Below are 23,367 nucleotides of genomic sequence, written 5' to 3'. Positions count from 1 at the left end.
AACATTCTTGAGGCATTGAAAACAGCATGTCCTTTATTATAAGAAGCTGTTTGTAAACTAATCATAAATTCTCATCTGCTAATCCTCTTGGAAATGGGTACTCAATAATTCTCAGAATGTGCCACGAGGATGAGTCAAAACTCAGCGTTTATTAAATATACACATGTGCATGTATCCTTGGTCAGATAGGGAAAGTGGGGAATGTGAGAAAAGCATAGTGGAACAGGATATAAGCATTCATAATCTACAGGGGATGTAATTCTCTAAGAAACTGGTAAGAGGTGATTACCAGAGAGCTAAAGACATGATGGGAGAGCTAAGAGAAATCACTTATCAAAATTAATTTTGATGAGAGAGGAAGTAATTGGAGAGTTGAGAACATCGTTGAAATGAGGATGATGACTGACACTGCACATGTACAATATTATAAAATACTAGAACACATTATAGTGAGTCATGCCTATCACCCAGAAGGTATTTTATTTCAGGAGGTTTAAATCTTAGGGTATTTTGCCAGGTGAACCATTTAATTAGTGATTATAGTCATTATTTTCACCCACTATGGAAATTAAAAATGCTAAACAGACTGAGGTAAATAGATCCAAATTTAGCTAAATATTAGCATTTTAATATAACAAACAAGGGAGATTTGATCAAGATTTTTATTAAGTTACAATGGTACATCTTTTGTTCCAGTAATGATTTTTTAAATCTTTGAGTGGTGTGATATAAAAACCTATTTGGTCCTATTACTTCTTGAGTTTCTTCTGAGCAGCTTTCTTCTTGACCATCTGTAATCGCTTCATAGCGTTGAGCTGCGATTCTTGTGACGTTGGACCTTTAAGTGATGCTGAGGGACTGCTGCTGGACTCGGATGTGGTTTTGCTGGTGGTACTGCCACTGGGTCCTGGTGTAGCACTATTTCCATTCCCACTCAACTGGCTGCTGCCTCCGGGAACTAAACTACTAGGACTGGGAAGACCCACTTTGCTGACGTTATCACAGCTAACTGAGCGACTCAGTCCAGTCTTGCCCAAGGTTAGAGGTGGAAGTGGCTTCAATGGGACAGAGGGGTTGGTGTTGTTACCAGAACCTACTTTGGAACCTATTCCACCTTTGGATGATGTTGCCAGACCAGTCAAACCCACAGGTTTCTGGTTAGCGGATGAGGCGGCAGGTTTTCCACTATTGTTCTGTGCTGTTGAACTCAACTTTGCTGTTGATGGACCAGCTGAAGAAGTTTTGGCTGCAAAAGCTGCCCATCCAGTTAGGCCACTGGTTACTGAAGAGGACACGTTGTTACTAGAAGAATTTCCTGAAATAACTGTGGATGGCTAAAAGATTAAAAAGATAAATCTTACATTAGAGCAAAGTATAGTCAACACCTGTATAATATATTTGAATATAAGTTTACTTGTGTATAAAGAAGCGACAATGTGGACAATCTAGACAACACAGCAAGATTAGGTTCTTACGGAGCTGAACATGGGAGCACATGGGGGTTTCTGTAGTCTCGAGGATGCTACACAATTTGCAGTTCCTGAATAGCACACTCTTTTAGTGACTCCAGAGAAAATCCATGGCATTCTATTTGGGGGCTCCCTTTAGATTCAGTCACAACCCACAGCAGAGAATCAGATTTAGCTATTTAAGTCACTTTTATTAGCCCCCAAAGTATCACCTAGCTCACGATCCATCCAAATGGAGTCTACTTTTAATGATTAAAACTTTGCATGCAAAATATTCAGGAGAAAATACCTAAGACAAAGATTCAATCAATAGCCATTTACAGTGGATGTGTTAAAGGGAATATCTACATATAAGTTCTAAGGACACTTAAAATAACCAAGTTGCCATAAAAATTTCAACATCTACTGCACCACAAAACATACTCAGATGAGTGAGCTCTGAGGATATGTTAAAAAGAGTTCACAAATGCAGTTCACAATGTGGGCCTCCACTGAACTATAATAGCAGACCCCACTGTCACATAGATTACTCTAACAGCTGCCTCTGGGGCTGCGCTGTGGCATTTGGAGAGGTGATCTGTAATGCTGTAACATTTCAGCTTCTCTGATCAACTTCCTCCCTGGACTGATGAGAAGCTTCAAGTGACACTGTTTTAAGCACACAGGATGATTTTTCTTCACTCTCACATTCTGTGTCTACCTTCATATTGAGAGGACCCCACAAAAGCACTCAAAGGTGAAGGCAGATACAGGACTACCCTGTATTTAAAATGATAACACATAAAGTATAAAAATGGTAGTAAAATATCTAGAATATCTTTATATTTTAGAATTGAACTCTTATGAAATAGTTGTCAAACATCTTTCGCTCTTACAGTACTGTCTGTATGCAATAAGCACTTTTAACAACCAGAAAAGCAATCAAAGTGAGAGTGCTCTGGGGCCTTTGATAACAGAAGTTAAAATGATTGTTCTCATATTCTGAAAAGCCACACATTTTCAGTAGCACCATACAATTATCTCATGACATCCTGATTAGGAAACCACCTTATAAAACACAGATTCCTGGAACACTCTGCTGGTGACAGAAAAAGAAAGCAAAAGGACACAGTGTGGCAAACTTAATTTTCTGTTTTGAAAAATCCATCATTTTTCCTTTCCTTTTTATAAAACATGAAACCCTCTACTATATGGTTATATGACCCTTCATCACATTTCACCACAGGACACTTATTTGAAGCAACTAGAAGGATCGATGCACAATAAAGGATCAATAAGGAAGCAAGGCCTCTGTGTTGACACTATTTTAATGACTGCTGTGGCCTACGCAGCTTCACAGAGTGACAGATCATCTGGAACACAACCGGGACTCACAGATGCACAACAGCACAAACTTGGGACACCTAGTAATGTCTCATATTTCAATGTAGAAAGTAAATTTCTGATATAAATGCTCCCTTCCTATCTAACTAATGGTAAGCAGTCCTGAATCCCAACATCAATCATCCAAATAATAAAGTTTCTTACCAAAATTTTACCAAGCAGCTACCTTTAGTCAGCTAGACTGAGATTTAATGTAGGTGAAAACAAGTACACTTTACCTTAACTTCTGTTCTCTTGAATGCTAGGAAGGTTGTCTCTTGTTTAAGTTTGGTTTCTGGTTTCTTAACTAGTGGATCCTTGACAGCTGGAGCCACAGAAACAACAGTGGGTGCTGGTTTCTGTGGTGGCTTCTGTGTTTTCTGAGCCTATGAAAAATCAGTGGAAAAATTATATATAAAATTTTTTATTGATAACATAAAATTAAAAATATATTAAAGAATTATAAACATTGAATGGTAGCAATAGTTCTTTAAGACATAATGTGATGATATTGAAAGTAGGGCTATAAAAATAATTATCAATGTTCAAACAGTATTATAGATTTTAATAGTTTCTGAACAGTAATCAATTCTGAACACCATCAATCATGCAAATTAGGGTTGTTTAGATATTATTTTAACAGGATAACCCTCCCACTTTCAATAAAGGAAAATCACAAACTACGGTAAGCTGCTCTTTGTTATTCATGCAGTACTGGTTCCAGAACCTCTGACGAACACCAGAATCTGTGGCTGTTCATCTTTAACTAGCACAGTATTTGGGCCTAGCATCATCTGTCTGCAATCTTCGTACTCAGGAGGCGGACGCAAGAAGACTAGGAGTTTAGAGGCAGCCTGGGCTGTAGAACAAATTCAAGGTCAGCTTGGTTATACGCTAAGACCCTATCTTAAACACTTACGGGCTGACCAGGCTTGGTGGCACGAGCCTGTAATCCCAGCCCTTGGGAGGAGAAGCACATGGGTCTTTGGAAGTTCAAGGCCAGCCTGGTCCAAGTTGTAAGACAGCTGGGTACATATAGAGATCTTCTCTCATAGAGCAAGCAAACAAAGAAACTCTAAGGGTTGGGGGCTCATTGGGTAAAGAAGCTTGTCATGCAAGCACGGTGTCCTAAGTTCAGTCATCGAAACCCATGTAAAGGTGGAGGGACAGAACCTTTTCTCTCTCTCACACCAAAACAAACAGACAAACCAAAACTCTCCCAAAAGTTGTCTCTGTCTCTCCTTCCCACACACACCCCTACGTCCCTCTCTCCCTCCCCCCACAAAAACAAACAAAATAGCCCTAAATGTTAGAGGCTATAACTCAGGCCCTAATGTTCCATCTACAGCACTAGGGAAAAATTCTGTATTTATTACAGATAATCTGTTAAAGACCCGAGTGGACAGTTAATCATCTCTAGGTTACTATATGTAAATGCCATATAAGCAGTTATATTGAATTGTTTTAGAAATAATAGCTGGAAAACAAGCCTGTACATGCTTTGTACTGATGCCTTCACGTTCCTATTCCATCCACAGGATGGGTGGAAAGCATAGATGCTGTGTTCCTGGAAACTGGGGACAGTCATGGTTGCATACAGTTAGCATTATTAAATAGTGCATTTTCTTTCTTTTTGTGCTTAATTCTTCCTGGGGCTCAGGTATAAGTTCTTAAGTTACTGAGGATGAGTTAAAAACAACTCAGGTAATTTACATGGTTTTAGACACTGAATGAGATGGAAAGAATTATTCATGGATAAATAATAAATCTTTGAGGGTTTTCCTTAGAGAAAGCTTATAAATATAAATTTCCATGTTATCTAGGGAGAATTTTATTTATTTTTTTTAAGCATAAGTTTTATTTTGACCAATAACTGACTTTATTTTATGACAAAGCATGTTACTATGTTTTCTTATAAATTTTGGCCATTTTTCAGGTTCTTGCTGTCTAGTGAGCAACTCTGGCTATGTACACAGTATAGAGTAATAATTGAAACAGTATTTAAGTATCACACAGAATAAGGGCTGGAACCCTGCTCCTTCCTTCCCCGGCTGTGTACCTACAGGTAAACCACGAATGTCTAGGAGCCGCATTCCTTTCCCATTTGTGACTGCTGAAGGGGCAGCCTAAGATCTCACTGTGCTAAGTGCTGATAATGACAGTTACTGTAACCTAGCGTAGCAAGGACCTGGCTTTATTCCCCAGTACCTCGATAATAACAAAATAAAGCATGATTAGTGTGCTGGGTATTGTCAGTTTGACACAACCTGCAGTCACCTGGGGAAGAAGGGACTGCAATTGAAAACTTCCTGCATCAGAACTGCCTGTGGCTGTGTCTGTGAGAGACTGCCTTGATTAATAATTGATGTGGGAGGGCCCTGCCCAGGGTGGACAGCACATCCCTCAGCAGGAGGGCCTGGGCTGGGTAAGAAAGCCAGCTGCACATGAACTGGAAAGGAAGGCAGTAAGCAGCACCGCTTCCTGCATGGTGAAGCAGGAAAAGATGACTTACAAGGCAGAGGGACCACGCGCATGCTTTTTATGTGGCATGCACCTCGTCATATATATGTATTACAACTTTGCTTTGGAAGGAGCTGACGGCCACTGGGACATACACACAGATAAAGTGAAGAAGCTATTCTGGATGAATACATCTAAGCACCATAGAGAGCAGACAGGTTAAGGGAATTAAAGGGACCTCTCACAAGCCTAATGCAATAGATAAATAGTGAGGAGGGACTTGTAGAGCAGGGTACGAAGAGTGAACTGAACGAAGTGAGGGAAATATGATGTGAACACGCTAAGTTCAGCAAACAAAGGCACAGGAACTATGAAGACATCAAGCACAGCATGAGGCTGAGGCCACTGCAGGGGAACCTAGAGGAGAAAAGAATTTTAATTTAAGGACATTAAACTTAAAGGACCAGTAAGAGCCAGCCAGTTATAGAAGATGACATACAAAGGGGATTAAAATCATGTACTAGACTGATATATGCTAACTTAAAAAATAAGGGAAGAAAAACTTGGGGAAATAATGTTCAACTTTGATTAACAGAATCATGGTGAAACAATAATTTAAATCTTTTGGAAATTTACACCTTTGACAAGTTATTTCTTTTGAAAATTATCTATTTGTAGTGGTTTGTCATGCTCTGGACTGTACCACACTGCTGTTGTGTGGCATGCTCTTCTGAACTGCAACACTCCCTCCACATCAGTAGGAAGAGGGTAGGTCATGAGCCTCAGGAGGTACACACATGGTCACGTGTTGGGCAGATGTCTAACTCTGAGAGCCCACCCCAGCAAGTACAAAGCAAGCAAATCACTGCTAGGGATGGAGATTCTGATGAGTCAAACTGTGCAAAGAGATGTTTGGACTATGAGCTGCCTTGAAGTTGCGCAGAGAGCACCAGGAGATGTCAGCCATGATGGGGTGGGGTTTCTGGTGATGTAGCTGCTTGTGTGACATCCCTCCTCCTCACAGTAACCTCATCAATATTCCTGCTGGGAACCCCAATAAAAACTCACTTGTTCTCCAAATTGGACATTGGTGCAATCATTACTTTGGTCTGTCATGGACGCCCTTTCTTGAGTGAATAGTTATGTGAGTTCAAGCATGTGTGTGCTGTGGTGTGTGTGTGTGTTGCATCTACCGAGAAAAAGTCTCTCACATAAAATCTGCTCACCTTAAATACTTTTGGATGTAGTCATGGGAAGCTAATTTCAGTAAGAAACTAAAAACTTAAATACAGAGATTTCTTGTTACAAAGAAAAACATATACTAATAAACTTTTACTATTTTTAACAGAATATAGATATTTCCTATTTCTACTTTATTGATGAAACATAAAATGAATATCTTGACTTTTACTTTAGTTGAGAAATTTAGATCTTAAAAAATATATGGTCAAGCATACAGAAATTCATTTGATAAAAAGACATGAAAATGCTTGTACTGAGACTTCTTAATCTAAGACACAGGAGGGACACTCAGGGAAGAGGTGACAAACCATTAAAGTAGATAGCCACTTTTTGATGTTTTTAAAATAAAACTTATGAAATAAAATCAATTTATCTACCTTTTAAATTAATAAAATTATAAAAGCAGTTAATGTGAGTACACTAGGGGTAGTGCATTATGCGAATAAAATAAAAGCCACTCCATGTCAGTGAAAAGGAAAGGCTAAAGAACAGAGGGCACACAGGTGGGGAAGACACAGCCAGCCACAGCCTCTGCACATCTGTGGCCTCTGCACAGCTGTGGCCTCTGCACAACTGTGAGTTCCATGGTTTCTACTCAGGAATAGATTTTTCTTTTTCTTTCTTTCTTTCTTTTTTTTTTTTTAGGAATAGATTTTTCTTATGTTTTCCTAGCAGACTTGACAAAGACCGAGGCTTTGTATCTCAGTACTTGTGCTTCATGATATTATAAAATGTTTGTAATTACAGTGCCACGCTTGTAGGAAATATTGTGTGTCTTCAATCCTGTTTCTTTAAGTCAGGGTAGCCTAAAAGGTGAATAGAGGAGAGCATGCATAACATGCTCTGATGTTTGGGCATAGCAACATAAAGCCATATAAATAATATAAATGTAAACCTTTAAAAGTTAGTTTATTTTTCAGTATTATTTTCAGTATGCCAAATGTCCCAATTTTCAATCTGAAATCACATACTGAAAAAGGAGCATTAGGCGCTGTTAGAATGTAAAGTATGACTCTTACCATTCTCTTCATCTGCCTGGTGCAACGGGCACAGTACCACACCAGGCGAGGGTCAGTCACTTCTTTGTCTGTCACTTGGGGTTTATGGCAGTCTTGGTGGTAGAGGTTATGGCACTCTTGACATTCTACTAATTGGTTTCCAGATGCCACCGTCATTTGTCTAAGAAAAACAGTACAACGAAACACTAGCTTCTTCAACATATTTACATATTCTTCAACAATTTACAGTTATTTCCACATTCTTCTGGTAAAGGTGGCTATGTTAAAGGGAAAGAACTCTAGAAAAATAATCATTTAAATCACTAATAAGGAAAATAACAAACACTAATACAAAGCCTACATAAGACCTACATTTCTGATAGGTTATGCTTAGTCAATAATTACAGCACTTCAATTCAGTTTAACTATAGTTTTAGTCACTTATCATTGCAGATTTTTTTCTATTTTTAAAAGGTAGTAGGCACCGACTATCCTAAGGACAGCACTTCCTTAGTATCTCTACTAAATCCCACTGGTAGAGAGCCTCACATTGTTCAGTCTACATCACTAATGAGAGGTAAGCTGAGCTCCGAGACTTACACTTGTAACTCCAGCACACATGACTGAGAGCAGGGCACGACTGGGAGTTTAAGTATAACCTGGGCTAGCCAGGGTGTTCCAGGCCAGTCTGGACTAGAGTGAGAGCCTGTCTCATAAAACTTATTAAAAAAGAAAGAGAGAGAGAGAAAGAAAGGAAGGAAGGAAGAAAGGAAGAAAGAGAGAGAAAGAAAGAAAGAAAGGAAGGGAGGGAGAAAACTGTATGGCTCACTAAGCTTGTATTTCCTTAGTTTCTATATGCTAGAAGCTACATTCTTATTAGAAGAGCCACATAAGTTATTTATGAAAAACAAGCACCAAACCAAACAACAGCAAAGTCTCTTCTACTAAGCAGTGTTGTTGTTGCTTCTGTAATTCTGCACTCTGGCTTGAAAAGCTTACTCAGGATCATCCTCATTCATCTCCACGATTCTTAAAAAGATGCAACGGTGTTTCAAGAAATGCCAGGTACCAGTTTATTTTTTTAAGTGCCATCAGCAATTCAGGGGAAAAAAAGAAAAAGAAAAAGCAATAATGATGGCTTATAAAGAAAGATGGAACTGAAGTTCCTAATGGATTCTTTCTCACTTTAAAAAATGCATAATTACTTTCCCCTTGAACTCAAGAATGCAACACAGACTAAAACAGTGGTCTGAAAGATGTAATATCTGACAGTTTTCAGGGTGGTAAAGTACTATATGTGCTGTTTATAAGATGCCTTCTATTTATTTGTTCTTCATCCCAAATAATAAAAACAAAACAGAAAATTCTCAAGAAACTATTTGATGTTGGCAGTTGGGGAACAGAAATAAACAGTTGAGTAGGTTGTTTCCTCCTTCAGTCTGTGGTAGGGCACAACTGACCTGCAGACAACACAGGCCAATCCCATCTCCATGGCGAAATCATCAGCACTAGTCTCTTCAAAGCTGGAGAGGTCGGCCATCGCTAAGTCCTTGCTGGTCTGGACAGTGATGGGAGACGAGCGCGTCTCTGGTTTCTCCAATTTAGGCTTCTTCGGAGCATCAGCTCCTTCAGTGACATCTTTCAGCTATAAGAAGAACCGGATGATGAGCGATCATGAAAGAACATGGCATAAATTCTAAATCGCTGAGAGAATAGAGCGGCAATATATGACAAAGTTCACTTCATAGACATTTCACACAGACAGGAGAGCTGCGCACGCGCGAGATCGAGAGAAGGATCTTCACTATAGGAATAAAGGGGAGAAACGGGGAGAAATTATGTAACTATAGTACTCACATATAACATTCTCAAAAAATTAAATTAAAAAAGGAAGTTAATTTACAATTGGTATGTTAAAATAAGCTAACAAGACATAAATAAATAAGAGTAGTATAATAAGTATTTATATAGATATACTCTATTCCCCTTTATTATATATACTAAACAATTTTGGAAACTCAATGAGTATAATAACTTTTTTTCCCTCTCATTCAGATTTTGGACTAATATGGCTACTGAAAATAACAACAATCAAAAACTTTAGGGCTGGGTTGGGGCGATGGCTCACTGAATAAGGTGCCTGCCGTGCAGGCACGAAGGACCAGAGTTTGGATCCTGAAGCACCACACAAGAACAGCATGGAGGCGACACTTGGCCAGTTACTACATAAGCTGGAATTAGTGAGCTCTGGGTCAGCTAGAGATCCTGCCTCAGTCAACACAGTAGACAGTAAGTGCATGGGTTTTCACTGTTGACTTTGAGCATCTTCACACACATGTACACATGCACACACATATGTATACACAAGAACACACATATACATAGGAGCGCATACTATACACACATATATGCAAAAGCTTTAATTGTGATTAGTAATAATCAAACTATATGTAAAAAGCAAAAAAATGAGTCCTCTTCCCACCTGCACTTAATGCACTGCCATACTTGCTTCAGAGCTATTTGAAGATATGAAAGCAACAGGTGCATCTGTTAGATTCACAAAAATTAAATTCTAAAAATACATGGAGAATTTGGTAATCTTAAAGTTTATTGGCAAAGTTATAAAAATTTTGGTTGGCAATTCAGCTATTTCTAGTAATGATAAATATATAAATCTCTTCATATCTGCTCATAGGCATATGGCTTATAAAAAGTATTACCATGGTCAGAGAAATATGTAAATAGCTCACTGAAGCAGTACTGTAATAAAGGAAAAAGAGAGCTTTCCTCAGTGCTTACCAGTAAAGTAACTGGTAGATTTATTTATCCATAGAATATTAATGGTAGCTAAAAAATAAAAATAAATTAAATAAATAAAAAACCAGAAACAAAACAAAACAAAAACCCTAAGGCCTACACAAAGCAACATAAATTTAAACACAAATACCCACGGAGGCTGTTCAGTGGGTAAGCGCCCTGGCTACCTAACTGATGGCCTGAGTTAATCTGGACGCACTTGCTGGAAAGGGAGAACTGACTCCTCCTACTTGTTCTCTGCCTTCCAGACACATCTGCCTCACATTCCTATACATGTATTAATGTAATAAAGACTTAAAAACAAAACATTGTTGAGAGAAGAAAAGTAACTAAATGACACATAACAGTATAATAATAGTCGTGTAAATATAAAAGCACAAAAAAATACAATGTTCATGAACATCTATTATTCAGTAATAGTATGAAAACACTGGGATAATATGCCTCACCCTAGGGCAAGGGCTACTGAACATATTTTTAGTGAGTCTTTTGTTAGTTGCTAAGCTTTAGTTACCATTTACAAATTTAACTAAAATATACAGTGAAGAATGCCATGTAGCTTTCTCAATGTAACATGGTTCCAGCTGAGCTGCCCTGGATCCATCACTTTTATGTCTCAACAAGCACTGCAACCACAGCTACGGAGTAAAGTCAGCCTTACTTCCTTTCCCCGGGCTGCAAGTGCTTGACGACAACTATCTCAAGTCAATGGTTAGATACGTTTCTAGATTTTACTCATTTTTTAAAGGTTCGTATCTCCAGCTATGAAAATAAATGTACAGAGTGCTCACTCTGTAGCTAGACCCACGGCTACATAAGGAAGTAGGCACAGGCACTCTTCCTGCCTCCGGAAGTGCTCTAAGCCAAGCTGGCCAGGCCTTACTTTATCAGCAGGCCTCTTCTCAGCTTCCTTCTTTATCTTTTCGGTGGTGAGGACTTTGCCGTTACTGCTGCCAGAAGGGAGACTGGATGATGTTTTGGGCTCTTGCTTGATAGAAAGAGATTTTGTACTTGAAATTTTGGGTGGTTCCACATCCTAAAGGGTAAAATAAAAAGATAAGAGACCTTCATTTTATTCAAAATAGAAGGGCAGAGACGGTTGCTTAGTGGTAGGGCACTTGCCTAGCATGTACAAAGGAAGAGGTTCAATCCAATCCCCAGTACTGGGAAAAGAAACAAACAAAAAAAGTAATAACCTAAACAACTTTCATTTAAAACCCAAGATAGCACATTATAGTTGATGTAACACTTTCCTACCATGGCCTCACTAAGAAACACTGGTACCCAACCGGCACCTAGTTGATGTTTCGATGATGTGTACGTCCACAAGGCAACCCCAGCAGCCACGTATCCATCACTAGACTCTGCTATAGTGCTTGGTAATCACACTGTTGCAGGTTTATACCTGAGACAGCCTTGGGCACTGAACTTCGTTTGTGGACACCTCTTATGCCTTGGATTCTAATTAGACTCAAGCTAGCCATACACTCTGTCTCCCCTCTTAGCTGGGCAGCTGTGTCCCACATCTGGGTGATTGCAGTTTCAGAACTAGACCAGGAAAAGACTTCTTGTTGAGAGCCCGTACGTGCTTGGTGGAGATTACTCCAGCTCGCTAACTTCCTACAGTTCTAGAGATAGCTCTTCCTGTGCTCATGTCACCACAGCTGGGTGAACTAAAGTTACCAGCCAACTCAGTTTCCTTACTGTAAAGTACGAAAATAAGTAACACAAATTTCAAGGCATCATTATTCCAACAAAAATTCATTATACCCACAAACCACTTAGAACAGGGCCTAATTAGATACTGTAATTTTCAAGGTATGTAATTGATACCACATATCTACAAGAAGCAAACTGGACCTTCAAAAGGCTTTCCTGACTCTAAGACACACTCATGTCACACATGCTGCCATTCACTACCAATAATAGACCTATGTAGCTTTGACATCTACAGCCTTTACCCTTCTATTATCTTGCCCAAATTTAATTCACTTCATTGAAAAATTCCTGTTATTTATATTTTTATCCGTAGAGCATTAGAGAATAATTAGAAATGAGTTTGGATACCTTTAACAGCTTAAAACTAGAAATTAAGCTGCAAATAAGTGGCTTTTTATACACCAGCTAGTAAAAACAGCATATCCTCCAGACCTTCCTAACGCTGTAACCCTTTAATACAGTTCCTCGTGTTCTGGTGACCCCTAACCATAAAATTATTTTCATTGCTACTTCATAACTGTAACTTTGCTACTGTTCTGAGTCATAATGTAAGTATCTGTGTTTTGAGATGGTCTTAGGCCACCTCTGTGAAGAGGTCACAACCCACAGGTTGAGAACCACTGCTCTAGACCTAAATGCCATTTACAGGTGGCACTTTGAAAGCTTGAGGGAGGAGAACAAAGTTAAAAAGCATAGTTTCTTTGTGACATGAAGAGTGGCTACTATGGCAGAGGATGTTTCAGGATGATCTAAACGTCGTCACTGGAACCTCTCAAAACTCTCTCCAAGCTTTGCGCTCAGGTAGGTACCTTCTGAGTTGGACGATAACTTGAGTCCATGCCCCGGGCCAAAGACTCATCAAGCAACGCTTTCAGCTTTTCGGCAGAATCTTTACTCTTTGAGTGTAAGAAGCCGAGTGCTTTCAGAAAAATGGGATCAAGTTCCAAGTTCACAGTAGCAGCCATTGCAAACACCTGAAGAAAAACAAAAAAGCGGGGGAGAAATTTAGACAGTGCATAATTACATATCCTAACGTAAACATATCCGAAGGGTTATGAGAGACAAAGTACCGACCGGCATCATCTGGTTTCCCTCTCCCTTCTGGAACAACAGATGCTACCATCTTCCTATAGATCTACGTGCAGCACGTTTTTGAGACAGGGTCTCCCTACACGCTCAGGAGGGACAGCTTGTGATCCTCCTGCCACCACTGCTCACGGTGAGGCTGGAGGTGTGTGCCGCCACATCTGACAAGGGCGAAGTTCACAGAGTACCTTCCTAGGTATCTCTAACAACATGTCTGCAACTTATGACACACACGTCTAGCCTGCTTTTAAGTCAAGTTTACTACACCTCAAAATGTTTTTCCAAGTCTTATTTTTAACCACAAAAATAAGAGATTTGGTGTTCATGGGGGTGGGGGAGGTGGAAGGTGACGGGATGGGGTGGGCAGGGTAGGCTCACAGGAAGAAAATCGTCCATGGTAGAAGTCACTGCTGTCGCTTTTACAACCATTTCTTGTTTTTCTTCTGTGTACTTTACCTCCTCCTCAGTCCCCTGCTATTTTTAATATCTCAGAAAGCATATTAGTGGTAATCTTATTAAATCATTTAGAATGAGGAATCTCTTACATTAAGCTATTTCTTAAAAGCAAGGCCTCTGAATGAGGCCCCTTACCTACTGCATGGATCCCTTGAGTCTTATATTGCTTGCTGCCCTAAGGAGCTTAAACAGTGGGCCAGACAGCAGAGCCACACATCAAACGGCTGCAAAATTCTCAACAGTCAAGTTTTGTTTTCAGTTAATATCAGTGTTACCAAGTGGTTCTACTTCTGGCTGTCATTTTTCCAAATCCCTTCCAGGCAAGGAATTATTAAAATAAAAATATATTCTTGGTGTCCAATCCTTTGATCAATATAGTAAGGTTTTGAATTCTCTTCTGTCCTTAAGCTTAATGGCATAGTGATGCAACACAGTTACAGTTAAAGAGCTCTCACCAATTTCAGTATAATCTCCCATTTTCAAGGTTTTATAATACCATCAAAACTTGCTGAGAGGTGAAAATTGGTGTATGAAAGAACAGGTTGAAAATAGATTTCATTTATTTATTTCCATCTCCTTCTACTTCTCTCTTTATTCCCTGCCATGTTCGACAGGACACAGAACAAAGAAACAGACGGGCAGGCAGATGGACAGACAGAGAGACAGGCAGACAGGCAAACAGACACAGACACACACACAGAGACAGCTCTTGATAAGTACCTAAAAAGGTATTATCTATTTGCTAATCAAAAATTATTGCTAATTCTCTGCTCTATTAACATATCATCTGTCTGAATTATATAGGTAATGGAGTTGGAAGGCTAGTACTACAATGAAAAAGTAACCATACCTTAAATAGTTCTATTAGTAAGAATTTAACAAAAGGGAAGAGGCTTTATTGCTGTTTTAAATGATATTACATACATTATCTCCAAAGAATGATAAGTTCAGGAGGATTATTTTAAACTGTTGTTAAGAGGAAAAATAATTTAATATAATTTCCATGACTAAAGAGGTATTTGTTCGCCATTCTGCAAGACAAACACAGTCTACTCTTTCTACAACATAATTTATGTAGCTACAGACAAACTAGTTTATTTAATCCGGGACAGTGTTTTACAGGATATTGAGCAAAGAGCTGATGCCTACACAATCCTTACAATATGACAGAAGCATTACCTTAATTTCTTTTCTGAAAAACGGAAGCAAAGTATTGTTTTTCTGTCATCACAAATTAAATATGTATAGACTAGGTGACCTATGGTGCTTGACTGCAGAAACTGTCAACAGCAATATTCTAATAGAATAAAAGACTTGACATGCTTTGCACCCCTGCCATAAATTTCTGGCATCCTTCAAACCCAGTGATGCACATGGTGGGATGGTGTGTGTGTGTGTGTGTGTGTGTGTGTGTGTGTGTGTGTAAGTGTGCGCATTTTTTAAACTCATGGAATAAGAAAAGTTTAGAGACAACTGCTTTAAACTATCTAGCAATTTTCAGGTTCTCTTCGTCTTACACATCATGGGTTCCTTAGAGTACCAATGGTCCTTCTGCAGTCCACGTAGTGTTTTCATTCAGCCAGCCCTTCCCCCTCCCCCACTCATTAACAATACCTTCCCTCTATTTTCTACTTTTCCTTGATCATTTTCTGTCTTTGCTACTCTCACTAATGACCTCACTTTTATAGCCTCCTACAAGGCAGTGCTCCTTGGACTTGTTCCATCTGAGAGGCACTGCTGCTTTTAGACATTCTGTGACCCCAATTTATTAACCTCTCACCTGTTCTAATTACAGAACACTAGCGCCAGGCTCTTCTCCCCTCCCCTCCCCTCCCTCCCTTCTCTCTCTCTCTCTCTCTCTCTCTCTCTCTCTCTCTCTCTCTCTCTCTCTCTCTCGGTCATTACTTTTACTGTAGCATATATTATGATCTTCTAAAATGTGTTATAATTTTATTTAGTGCTTTAACAGTTAGAACTTCATCTTCACCAGTGAAATGTTGTCTGCAACACGTAGGCTCTTTGTCTACAACCACAACCTACTCCTTTTCAAGTTACACCTTCCTTTCTCTTCTCCACTGTCTTAATAATGTATTTGAGGTACAAAGCCAATCTTTTTTTCTTACTTAATTTCCCCTCCTCCCTTCATTCCCACATCATGTGTTCTCTGAATTTAGAGTGGCTCCAATTGTCCCCTGTGCTCCTGCTTTACTGATACCTTCTGCTCCAACTTCTTTCTCAAACCAAACAAAAGCAGTAGATGGCACACGATAAAAGTTATGTGCAAGTAAATACAGGAAGACAGATGAAAGGGTATGTTAGTGTGGGGTTATTTTAAAAACGTGTTGTTTAAAACAAAGAAATGCAAAACAACGAATAGTTATTACTTTACAACCATCAGTGATGTACTGATGGTAGAGATGGTGCTGGTAAGAACTATCTGCACAAATGGACATCACACTGGGACATCCATTACTACACCGCGAGCTTTCCCCACAGCTCTTAGCTTTGTCTTTGTAGTATGCTATTTCCTTCCTGTTCAGTTTCTACTCTAGTACAAGACTTTTGATGACCCTCTCCCAGTTCTCTAGGCATCTTCATCCCACGGCTCTATGATGCCACCTACTTTGTAGACATGTGTGACATGTGTACAGTTGCTATCTTCTCCCATTTACACTCAAACTGAATGTAGCTGAAATCCCATACTCGCTTCTAAGTTATTAGCCCATCTTAGCATGCGTCAGATTTAGTACTCTTGTCATGCTTGGTCAATTCACTTCTGTTTTCTCTGGAAATAACAACTACACTTTTTCTTTAAAACTGCCATGCAAAGTCTTAAAAAACCTCAGAGACCTACAGAATATGGCATTTAAAGATGTTTTTATTATTCTAAAGATTCTTTGACAAGGCAAGTTAACTCCTGGCAGCACCTCCAAGAAGATAATGAGGATCAAAGAACCTCCTAATCAAGATGGCTTAAAATGTGGCAAACAAGTCGCTGAGCAAAATGGCCTCATTTCTGTCACAGACAGAATTCTGACTAAAAATGGGCAAGCTTGGATGCAGGCAGAGCTGACAACCAAATTCTGCCAAGATAGGGTAAGCAAGTCCTCAATACTTCCTGCCTCACAAATATGTACGTTAGATACACTGGACTTGAAGGCTGAAGATGATGCTCCAGCGTTATAGAGTTTTGGGTGACTGTTCAGGCAGCAAACTGTCTCTGTCATTTTTTCATTTTGGAAGCTGCTAGCCTGCACTCATGGCATACTCAGATAATTAATTTATTCCTTCTCAAGTCTCTGACGGGGTTGAAGACCAGATAGTTTAGTTTTACAATTAAGCCTAGTTGATTAGGGGCTAAGGTGTTTTAGGTCTAGATAGATGTTTTTAGGTTGATAGAGATGAGATATGATAGACATGGATTAACATTCAGAATTGTAAATTCACCAAGGTAGGAAAGATGTTTCCTCCAAGGTTGCCAAACACAAATAGGAAAAACACTATGAATGTAACACTTATATTATTCCTAATTGTTTTGCGGTCCTTCTTGCTATATGTAGTTTATAGTATATATGTGTAATAATATAAATGTATATATAAAAGTAAAAAATAAAATAAAATAAAAAACCTGCCATACACTTATTCTTTCCTCTTTTCCACATGATTAAAGAAATAAGAAGAAATGGTTCTTTATGTGATGCCAGTTGGACATGGATCCTACTTCTTCCTGTGCTCTACGGAACCTTACACTTTGGGTTATTTGAAATGTCTTATTCTTCAGGCCTCCTCCTACCCTCGGCATCTCTTACTGACATTTATTCCGTTCTTATTCTGCCTTATAGAAAAATTTCCTCAATTATCACCTATTTTTTATAGATTCTCTAGTCATTCTAATTAATGTGGCAATTCATACAATAGGATCTTCTCACAATTCTATGAACATACTATTACCATGGTAATTTAGTTATACAGAAATCTAACATGTACTATTTTCCCTTCTATTTATTTCTGAGGTCTTTGTACACTTTCCCTACACAGGTTAAAAATGAGATATATAGGGCTATTTTTGGGTGTCTTCTGATTGCACGTTACACTCCCTTTCAGATATCTTTAGGATCAACAGCACAATTGCATAGGCGCCCCCTGCATACACATTAGAAGTACAAACTCTTGGTTTCCACTGCCCAACCTATAGAAAACCCTAGGCGCAGCCCTGCAATCTAGATTTCATTTGCAGTTTGAGAAGAGCTGCCCTGGAGATCTTACTTTTTTGCCAGTGATCATAAACTTCTCCTTCAAGCCCATCCCTTTCCCGAAGAGCTAACAAGTTTACCCTGGCTTTCCTCTGAAGGCATCCTCTTGACTATGACCCCAGTGGGGCCATCTGTACCCCTATTTCTCTTAGCCAGTTTTAAGACTAGCTTTCCTTTTATAACTCACCATCCATCTCTGGCCATTGCCACTTTGTTGGGAGTCCCATTCCTTATTTTATGACCAAGTATAAAACTTCCTTTGCATTGCTGTATTTTAACTTTTAGGCCCCGCCCCCTGCCCCATTTCTGACCAATCTTTCCCTAGCTCACCTCATGCCTGCTATCCTTACTATTTTTCCAACTATCTGTCTTGGGATGCCCGCTTCCTACCAATCTGTTCTTCAGCAGTCTTATACATTTAATTGTCAACTCCCACCGCTAGGCAGATGATTCTACATGGTTTTCTCTAAGTTTCTTAGGCGTGAATTCCTTGTTTCTCTTATTTCTGTGTATCTCTGTAAAACAATGGCTAGATTGCTATCTCCTTGAGTCACCGAAGTCTAGTAGTCTTGTCTTTCACTCAACACGACGCTACCCACTTGAACAGAAGGCATGGATGATATTTGATTGTATTTCCCTGCCAACAAAACCAAAGCTCAAAAAGCAAAACAATCGCCCCTACTTTATGTGTAGGAATATGCGCAGCGTTCTGATCTGCAGCACTCGCTTTCTATTCTTTCATCTGTCTTTAATTCATTAATCTCACTAGGGTATAGCTTCTGTGTGAGCAGAGGTTTGTGCCTGGGGGGGGGGGGGGGACGACGGGGTGCAGTTATTTCCCTAGCAATCAGAATTTAACCGGTGCTTTTAAATCTATTGAATGAACTGGATATTTGCTACAAATGTCACATCGCAAGGATTCTGTGATGTCCCCAAACAAAATCGAGCATCCCTAACTAAATATAATTTTTCTCTTGGATCTCTTTCATCCTGCCTGCTAGTTTCAAACAAAGTTCAAAGTTGATTACTTGCACGAGATAAAGGAAACTGGCTATTTATGGGGGTGAGATATTAGGATTACTATCCCACTACAGCACTGGGAAAAAAAAATCTCATTCCTGACTCTACAAGATTTTGTAATCCTTCCCAATAAACTTTTTTTTCTCCTTCCCATTGGGCACTGTGTCCTCAGGTTACGTCTGGAAGCTCAGAACAGGAGATTAAATTTAAAAAAAAAAATCCAATTCCAAACCAAGCCAAGCGCTAGAGAAGCTGGAAGGAGACAGGGAACAAAATGCGAATCCTCTGATGGAATTAAACACTTCGGCGGCCCTCTTTAGGGAAAAGTCCTTGACAAGGGAGCCAGAAAATGAGGTGTGTAAAAGGGGAGCTATCTAGATGTCTCCGGAACCCTTTAACAAAGGTCTGAGGCAGTTCCACGGACCGTCACCCGGGGCCGCGCGTCCTTAAATCCGCAGCAGCCTCCGGGGTCCAGCCCTTCCAGAGCAGGCGGAGCGCTCGGGCGGAGGCACGCACTGCCCGCAAGCGAAGAGGTTTAACCTTCCGGCAGGGAGGGGACCAACACCCCACGGAGCCCCGCTCCGGCCGCCCCCTCGCGGGGTCTCGAGCCTCCCCCCCGAGGCGCGCCAGGAAGCGGGGACCCTCGTCACAACTCACCGCTCCGCCCCGCCGCTCAGTCCGTTCCCGGCAGCTCGCTCCGAACCCGTCCCCGCCCTAACCAGCCTCGGCAGAGAGACACAAAGGTTCCCGCAACAGGTCGAGAGACTCGGGGGGGACGTTTCCTAGTGAGACAGCAGGAAGTGACGCGAACCCTTATCCGGTCCGCCGGATTATGAATAACGGTGGGCGGGGGGTACTTTCCAGACACATTGCCTCTGGTTTATTTTATTTTATTTTATTTTTAACCCTCCCACCCAGGTTTTTCACTGGAGGCGAGCGAGTGCTCCTCCTCAGCCCGCAGCTTCCAGAACTAGCCTCGGAATCCCGGCTCGGGCTGGGCGGGAAGGCGCGGCGGCCCGCGTCGCCCGCAACGCTCTCGCGCCCTCCCTGCCTGGCCGCGCCCCTGCGACCAGGTAAAGAGGGCGCTGGGGCTGCTCGCCCTGTCACCCCCGGAGGATCGCGCTGTCCCTCCGGGGTCGGCAGGGCTGGGCGTGGGGGCGAAGGTGGCACAGGTCTTTCTTTCCAGCCCTGCGTTCAGCGCAGACTTTTAGCGTCGGTGTAGAACGAGGGCTTCGCGCCGTTCCGCTGAGTGACACGTGGGTCGCTCGGCTGCGAGCCATCCCTTCTGTGTTCTTCCCGTGTATGGTAGAGCAGCGGGGCAGCCTGGCGTCGTAGTTGGTGGGGCCGTTTGCAGTTAGGTGCGGAGAAAAGAGCTCTTAGAACACACTTAACTTTCCCCCAAAGACATAGCTTTCCGTTGCAGCCATTTCTGATTGGACGCTGTACTTGGATACTCTTTTTTTTTTTTTTTTTTTTTTTTTTTTTAGTTACTCCTACAGAATTGCCGCATGTGGGGACATTTGCTTCTATTACCATCATTACCATACAAGCAGTGTTTCTCTTCCATTATTAACTTAAACAGAAAATTTAAGATAAGCTTGCATGGAAAATTGCTTTGGCTTCAGAAATGGATATTCAAACACATAGGGCCCCAACATGGGTTTGGGAATTACATGGTACCCCAATTCCCACCCCGCCCCCCCCCCGACATGTTCATCACCATATTCCTTGTCATAAGTTCCTTAAGGTCGGAAAAGATAGACTAACCTATCTCGGTCTCCGTTATTGCTAAAGAATGTGGCGTTTGTCAAGTTTCTCTTGTGCTGTTCTACAGAAAAGGGGTTTTGAACACACACACACACACACACACACAGCTAGCAAGAAGTAGTGATGGTATTAAACTCATAAATATGGTCGTGAAAGCCTGGCGTGGTGGCGCAGGCCTTTACTCCCAGGACTCGGGAGACAAAAGCAGGTGGATCTCTGTGAGTTCAAGGCCAGCCTGGTCTACAAAGTTGAGTCCAGGACAGCCAAGGCTACACAGAGAAACCCTGTCTCAAAAAACCAAAAATAAAAAATAAAAATATGGTCTTGAAATTCCACGAGAATAAACTCTTACAATACACCAACTGATTTGCTGTCATAGTTAACGGATCAAACATTAAGCTATGGCTTTTTAAAAACTGCATTGTGAGGAGCATACACTACGCAGAGATGACTGCCCATCTGCTCGTCACTTGAAATTGTGTTTCAGTTGCATCATTTTAAGAGGTCTAACCTCAAAAATAAGATTGAGGTTTGATCATTGTTTTGTGATATTAGTAAAAAGAAAACAAAACCCAAAGAACAGTAAACATGCAAGGGACCATGGAGGGGTGGGCTTTCAAGGAAGGGGAAATAGGGTACAGTTGTATAAACAGGGAGGGGAAAGTGGGAATAATACTATATATTTGCCCACTTCAAACAAAAGTAAAAGCTTTGTGGTTGTGGACCCATGGAGTTTCGTTTTAAACCTGTTATACTGTCTAGCTTTTGTCTCAACAACACGTGGTTTGACATAAGCACAAACAATAATCCCATCGGCCTTACTAATAGCAATAATCTAGCAATCATTAAAACATCTGGGACTAACTGGGTGTCACATCCATAGTATAGTCAGTTACCTGGTGTGTGTTGTTTTTAGCCTTAAATGCAAAGTAGCTTCCTGGATTCTTATGTAATCATTTATTGTGACTCAGGAGTTTAAGCTTTGTATCACAAAATAAGTATTGTTTGCTGACGTAATTAAGTATTTTTGTTTTTCAGGCTTCCTGATATTTTCAGCATGTTTACATTTCATGCTGTCCATCTGAGTTAATCACGAGGCCAGATTTAGCTACAAGCATTATGGCTCCATAGCAACAGACAATTCTTTGACTCTCCAGAGAGATTATATACTTCTTCTATGACTAAGATTTCAGTAAGCTTTTCACTTCCAAACATTTCTTATTGAAAAAAACAAAATTACCTGCCCTAGTAAGAACATGGCTAATTATAATCATGGGCTAATTGCCTCTAAACTATAATCCTACTTTATATAATATAAACTCTAAAAGCTGTATTTCTTTCTTTGACTTTTAATTAGAGGTAGTTAGCTATTTTATCTATGAAGGAACATTTTTTAAAATTTGTACTGTGATTAAAGTACCATGGGGTTTGTAACCAATGTGCTGCTTTCTTAGACGTCTAAAACATGAACTAAGTTGTACATTGAAATATTGAACATTGACTGATGGCGAGAATTTAAACAGGTCTAAGCGTAGATTTCAATATTTGAGAGAAATATGTAAATGTTAATATTTGTTGACCATGTCAGACTTTTTATTTTGTGGAATACAATGTGCTAATACACTGGCTTAAGAGTTTCCCACTTATATCCTACCATTTTATGGTTTCATGGTTTTTCAATCTCAGTATCAATTTTTTCAATGTTTGTGGAAAACCACTCTTCAGTCCAGCATCGTCACATATTTCTTGAGAAGTAATTTTGAAATAAAAAGCGCAAGTTGGATTTTTCCTACTAAAGCTTAGGCATTTTTATAGTGTCACTAAGTAAAGAATTTGTAGAGAAACGCTGTTTCAAAACACCACAAACACACACACACTCAGAATTTGTGACTACATTATAATGAATAGTAGGGCCTGAGGCCCTACTCAGTGACAGAGTGCTTACCTAGCACAGTGAGGCCAGGGTTTGATTACCTAGCACTGCCCATAACAAGTAAAGTAGCTAGGGCCTTCCTATGTTACATCATGTCCACTACCATAGCTCACAGAAGACTAAGGTGAAGAAAAGCATCATAAGCTCCTAAGAATCAGAACCAGTGTATAAGCCCAATTCCTTTGTTCAAGAGTCTAGGCTCTTACCCATCACTTGATAATTCTTGAGCAAATAACTACTCTGCTTGATAGCATGTATGCAGACTCTCTGGTAGTTAAGTTCCCAGTTTGTCTCTCTGAACATCAGTATTTGTGTGCTAGAGAAATCAGGGGAATGAAGTTGGGATAATGAATAACTAAACAAAAATTCCCAGGAACAAGGAACAAGGCTCTGGACGCCTTGAAGAACAGGAAGAAGTACAGGTGGACAGAATGAGAAAACATATTAAATGAAGTCAGAAAATGCAGAGGAAATCACATTGGATTCACACGGTTTTTATTCTTAGAGTACTCCTGGGTAACACTGTGCAGGAGGTGTGTTTTTAAAGACTATTGTTAGAGAATAGACTTGTGTGCAAAGTGGGGTGAATAAGGTGGGGCATCCTGTAAGAGGTGGTGATGACCTCCGTTAAAGTGGCGGTGTGGGGTGCTGAGGAGTTAGGTTTGGGTTCCATTTCAAAGGAGGAAACGGCAAGATCTGTGAGGTAATGGAGTTGAGTGGGGCTTCAGTCACTGAGGTACGTGAATGGTGTTGCTATTTGCTCAGTAATGGGGATGGGAAAGAAA

The 23,367-nt window shown here is 40.3% G+C and overlaps 2 protein-coding genes across 5 annotated transcripts in view; one reads left to right on the top strand and one right to left on the bottom strand.

Moving 5' to 3' along the window:
* Nucleotides 1-449: 449 nt before the first annotated feature.
* Nucleotides 450-19,674, bottom strand: INTS12 (integrator complex subunit 12). The gene is made up of 7 exons (XM_084755225.1): nt 19,540-19,674; nt 12,877-13,041; nt 11,232-11,384; nt 8,992-9,176; nt 7,553-7,712; nt 3,071-3,217; nt 450-1,334 (listed from the first exon to the last, which is right to left on the bottom strand). The coding sequence occupies exons 2-7, from the start codon at nt 13,030-13,032 to the stop codon at nt 750-752; spliced, it is 1,386 nt and encodes a 461-aa protein (XP_084611351.1). The 5' UTR covers nt 13,033-13,041; nt 19,540-19,674; the 3' UTR covers nt 450-749.
* The window catches only part of GSTCD (glutathione S-transferase C-terminal domain containing), a 101,153-nt gene continuing 97,294 nt past the window's right edge, over nt 19,509-23,367 (top strand). For 2 of the 4 annotated variants that reach the window (XR_014774058.1, XM_084755221.1), the window contains exon 1: nt 19,712-19,955. The gene's annotated coding sequence lies outside the window, so the exon portion shown is untranslated. Of the gene's footprint in view, nt 19,639-19,710; nt 19,956-21,687; nt 21,842-23,367 lie in introns of those variants that run through there. The other 2 variants (XM_084755222.1, XM_084755223.1) reach the window with 2 other exon arrangements.

This window comes from Acomys minous (assembly GCF_964271855.1).
Source record: "Acomys minous genome assembly, chromosome: 14".
Taxonomy (NCBI): domain Eukaryota; kingdom Metazoa; phylum Chordata; class Mammalia; order Rodentia; family Muridae; genus Acomys; species Acomys minous.
This window is presented reverse-complemented; position numbering and strand designations above follow the sequence as displayed.

What these genes read in the sequence shown, in the direction of transcription:
- INTS12 (XM_084755225.1), bottom strand. Translation starts at nt 13,032, where the DNA reads ATGGCTGCTACTGTGAACTTGGAACTTGATCCCATTTTTCTGAAAGCA. An exon ending in GTTATCGTCCAACTCAGAAG is followed by an intron (nt 11,385 to 12,876) that starts GTACCTACCTGA and finishes TTTACCCTTTAG; the next exon opens with GATGTGGAACCACCCAAAAT. An exon ending in CCAGGCAGATGAAGAGAATG is followed by an intron (nt 3,218 to 7,552) that starts GTAAGAGTCATA and finishes GATTTTTCATAG; the next exon opens with GCTCAGAAAACACAGAAGCC.